This window comes from Cupressus sempervirens, chromosome 3 (assembly GCF_028749045.1).
Source record: "Cupressus sempervirens isolate cs-2001-9-10 chromosome 3, ASM2874904v1, whole genome shotgun sequence".
NCBI lineage: Eukaryota > Viridiplantae > Streptophyta > Pinopsida > Cupressales > Cupressaceae > Cupressus > Cupressus sempervirens.
In genome coordinates this window covers 972,315,373-972,320,042 of record NC_143120.1, presented here as the reverse complement: position 1 = coordinate 972,320,042, position 4,670 = coordinate 972,315,373, and the positions used below count along the sequence as shown (strand labels likewise).

At 39.2% G+C, this 4,670-nt stretch overlaps 1 protein-coding gene across 1 annotated transcript; it reads left to right on the top strand.

Annotated features, from left to right (window-relative positions):
- Positions 1-2,613: 2,613 nt before the first annotated feature.
- Positions 2,614-4,670, top strand: LOC149569987 (cinnamoyl-CoA reductase 1-like). Its single transcript, XM_089817847.1, has 6 exons — positions 2,614-3,007; positions 3,188-3,342; positions 3,441-3,626; positions 3,743-3,905; positions 4,017-4,206; positions 4,299-4,670. Exons 1-6 carry the CDS (start codon positions 2,899-2,901, stop codon positions 4,441-4,443), a joined length of 948 nt encoding a protein of 315 aa, XP_089673973.1. The 5' UTR covers positions 2,614-2,898; the 3' UTR covers positions 4,444-4,670.

The window sequence follows — 4,670 nt, the reverse complement described above, 5'->3', positions numbered from 1 at the left end:
ACACACACACACACACACACATGTATGTATGCATGTACGTATGTACACACACATGTATGTATGTGTGTATGTACATACATACACATGAATGTATGTATGTATGTATGCATGTATGTACGTACACACACACATGTATGCATGCATGTACGTAGACACACACATGTATGTATGTGTGTATGTACATACACACACAAGTATGTATGTGTGTACGTACATACACACACATGTATGTATGCATGTACACACATGTATAAATGTACAAACATATGTATGTATGTACACATACACATGTACAAACTATAACTTGAATTTGGGCTTTTATGAATGTGTTTTAATAAATCGTCGGGTCCGCTGAAACTGAGGCTCGTCTTTTAGAAGATGAAAAGTAGCATAGTTGGCAATGGGAATAGAGTTTCTTTCTGCATTGATCTATACATAGTTTGAAATCATGGCTTTTATCTATACATAGTTTATGACCTCATAAGTATGTTGAATGATTTTGCATGGATCAATACATACTTGATATATCCATAGTTTAGTTGTTCATTTCATTGGCATGATTCACTTTGATTAATGGTATTGCATTGATCTCTCACATCACTATATTGGAACTCATTGGACTATTTTGCTAAACAGATTTGAACCATGATAAACTATGTATAGGTCAACTATGTATAGATAAAAGCATGATTGCCATGTTTTGCTATTATGATTGGCACTATAATATATACAGGTAATCACACAATCACATACTGGAATTCATTATTGAGCACATATTGATTATGTATAGATAAAAGCCATGATTGCCATTGATCTATACATAGTTGATCCATACATAGTTTATGATTTGGCTCTATTTAATGGTATTGCATTCATCTCTCACAGCAGTACACTAGAACTCATTACTGGCAAGAAACTGTTACAAAGTTTAGTTGTTCATTTCACTGGTATTGATCTCTCACAACACTATACTGAAAGTCATTAGTGAGCATATATTGACTATTTTGTCAAACAGATTCTAAACAAACTGTTACAGCATATATTGGACTATTTTGCTAAACAGATTTGAACCATGATAAACTACGTATAGGTCAACTATGTATAGATAAAAGCCATGATTGACATGTTTTGCTTGATTGGCACTATGATATATACAGGTAATCACATGAGCACACACTGGAATTCATTATTAAGCACATATTGAGCACATATTGATTATGTATAGATAAAAGCCATGATTGACATTGATCTATACATAGTTGATTCATACATAGTTTATGACTTGACTCTATTTAATGGTATTGCATTCATCTCTCACAGCAGTATACTAGAACTCATTACTGGCAAGAAACAGTTAGAAAGTTTAGTTATTCATTTCACTGGTATTGATCTCTCACAGCACTATACTGGAATTTATTAGTGAGCACAAGTTTATGACTTGGCTCTATTTTATGGTATTTCATTCATCTCTCACAACAACATACTAGAAGTCATTACTGGCAAGAAATTGTTACAAAGTTTGGTTGTTCATTTCACTGGTATTGATCTCTCACAGCACTATAGTGGAATTTATTAGTGAGCACATATTGACTATTTTGCTAAACAGATTTAAAACAAACAGCCAGAAACTGTTACAAAGTTTAATTTTTCATTTCACTGGTATTGATCTCTCACAGCACTATACTCGAATTTATTAGTGAGCACATATTGACTATTTTAAAAACAGATTTGAAACAAACAGTTATCACATATATTGACTATTTTAAAAACAGATTTGAAACAAACAGTTACGCTTGAATGAACCAAAAAAATTTTAAAAAATCTAGTATGCAAAGGTGGGTGTGAAAGGAGAACCGTTTACCGCCGCCGCTGTTCAAAGTGGAGAAGAGAAATCACAGAAAATGCCACGGCCACAGGAAACCACGGCCACAGAAAACCCACAAACCAGAAACCCTCGCAAACCACGGCCACAGAAAACCCACAAGCCCAACAAACGCAGCAAACCAGAAACCCTCGTCTTTGCACAACAGAGCACGAAAACAATACAACCGTCGTCTTCCAAAAAACCCAATTTGTTCTTCCAAAAACCTAAGGCGGATTCGGCGGACCCGACGATTTATTCAAACGCATTCATAAAAACCCAAAACCTGGTTTTTATTTCAACTTCCACCTATTTCTTGGAAGAAATTTCTTCCAATTTTTCAGCGAAATTGATAGACGAAACCCGAAACCGGGTTATGCGTTTGATGAACCAAAAGCCACCGTTTTCTTCCATAACCCGATTTTGACGCTGAAAACCCTATTCCGCGCCCGGTATTCCCGTAACCAAACGGGGCCTAACTACATTAAAAACCCGACCAATGAAAGAATAGCATTTAAAATTGATATTTAGTTGCCAATGTGACCTCTATGTGACCTCTACAATTAGAAGCGTAGAAAGTTGTGAGTGATAGCGAGTATTGAACATTGAACAGCCTAAGCCCGATAGCAAGGCTGAAACCGTGGAGAGAAGCATCCAAAAAGAAGAGTCGTAGTTTATAGAGAGAGAAGCTTCCAACTAGAAAGCGCTGGGAAGGGCAATTATAAAAATGGAAATCCGGGGGGTGGGTTGAATGGTTTTTCCAGAAGCAGTCCCTTGTTTAGAGGAGACGGCGAGGCGTGTCAACTGTGCCCTCTTTCCTCGGTTAACACCGTTTGTTTTGGGAGCGACGGTCTTTCCTCGGTCCACCGTAAACTGTGACGTAGTTAACACTTACTCCGTCCACAGTCCACAGATCAGTTTGCGGATCTTGCCAAACCGCTACAATATACATCTGAGTCTCCTTATAAATAGGCATAAAGCTCACACACCAATGTCGAAAGCATAAGAAAAAGAAATTGAAAAAGATAAAGATAAAGATGGAGAGTCCAGTGTGCGTAACGGGAGCTGGAGGTTTCATTGCCTCCTGGCTTGTCAAGATGCTCTTGAGTAGAGGTTATACTGTTAGAGGAACAGTCCGCGACCCTGGTCAGTATTACCATTTACGTATTGCATTCACATATTTCTTTCTTATCTAACAATTTGATCTTTCTTTTTTAGGCTTTGTGCAGGGGACCTCATCCCCTGCATTTTCATTAACGTAGTCACGGTTTCACATTACATTTCGATGAGCAACATATAATTACATTTCAAAATAAATATGCGCAGATGATAAGAAGTATGCCCATCTCAAAGAGTTGGAAGGGGCGGAAGAAAGGCTCGAGCTTGTGAAGGCAGATATTCTGGACTATGACAGCTTGATAACAGCCATCAGAGATTGCAAAGGAGTCTTTCACACGGCCTGCCCTATTATTGAAGATCCGGTAATGTCCCTTGCTTATTACCAAATTATGCGTTTGATGACCAAATTATGCAATTAAGTTTTGAATGAATGTAAAATGCCCACTTGGACACTGGACAGGCACAAGTGGTGCAGGCGGCAGTGAAGGGGAGTCTGAATGTGTTGAAGGCCTGCAACGAAGTGGGAGTGAAGCGAGTGATACTCACGTCCTCCATCGGCGCCATTTACCTCGACCCCAACAGAAATCCGGAAGCCATTGTCGATGAGGACTGCTGGAGCAACCTTCACTACTGCATCCAAACCAAGGTAATTACCCATTTGCTTTGCATTTGTATTTGAATTTTGTATTTGTATACCATGGAAAGACTTGTTTAAACTAATATCCATATTATCCCAACTCCTCTTTCTCTTTTGGTGCTCAGAACTGGTATTGCTATTCAAAGACGGTAGCAGAGAAAGCTGCGTGTGAGTATGCGGAGAAGGTGGGTATGGAGTTGATAAGGATTAATCCCTCTATTGTATTGGGTCCTCTGCTCCAGCCCACTATGAACTTCAGCACTGCCCATGTTTTGAAGTATTTAACTCGTGAGCTTCAGCTAACATTTAAAGTGGTCCTATTCCCCCTCATGCTCATGCTCACGCTCACTCTGTCAAATTAACTCTTTCTCTTTTTCATTTCAATTCAATTCAATCCAGGGTCGGCCAAGACGTATGCAAATGCAACTCAGGTATACGTGGATGTAAGAGATGTGGCGAGAGCGCATATTTTGCTCTACGAGACTCCCTCTGCCTCTGGTCGATATCTGTGTGGAGAAAGAAGCCTGCACAGAGGAGAGCTTGTGGATCTCTTGGCACAACTCTTCCCGCAGTACCCAATTCCTACCAAGTAATTATGGATTCTTAGTATTTCCCTACTTTCCTACTAACCCTGAATTTTTATTATAACATGGGTTTTCATTATCTTCCCCTCCTCTGCAGATGTTCAGACCAGGTAAATCCAAGGAAAGTAGCATACAAATTCAGCAATCAAAAGCTAAGGGAATTGGGTCTCTCATTTACACCCATAAAAGAATGTCTGACCGATACAGTGGGCAGCCTGAGGGAAAAGGGGTTTCTTCCCTAGCTACATGTAGACAGTAAGAACACTCGAACGACAATGGCGTTACACCCTCCTGCTGCTGTTCTCACTCAATTGTTTGCCATAATATGGCATTCCGCATCTCATTTTTATATCCGTCCTGTACCGTCCCCAATCCATATTGTAGAGTTTCTTGAAATAAAGAGTGTTACACTCATAAATTGTAACCGTCAGGTAATATGGAATTGAATTGGCACCTTCATTACCGTGCA

Excerpts from the sequence above, each read along its gene's own strand:
- LOC149569987 (XM_089817847.1), top strand. The coding sequence starts at position 2,899 with ATGGAGAGTCCAGTGTGCGTAACGGGAGCTGGAGGTTTCATTGCCTCC. Across the intron at positions 3,627-3,742 it reads ACTACTGCATCCAAACCAAG|AACTGGTATTGCTATTCAAA; the intron begins GTAATTACCCAT and ends TTTGGTGCTCAG. Across the intron at positions 3,906-4,016 it reads TGTTTTGAAGTATTTAACTC|GGTCGGCCAAGACGTATGCA; the intron begins GTGAGCTTCAGC and ends AATTCAATCCAG.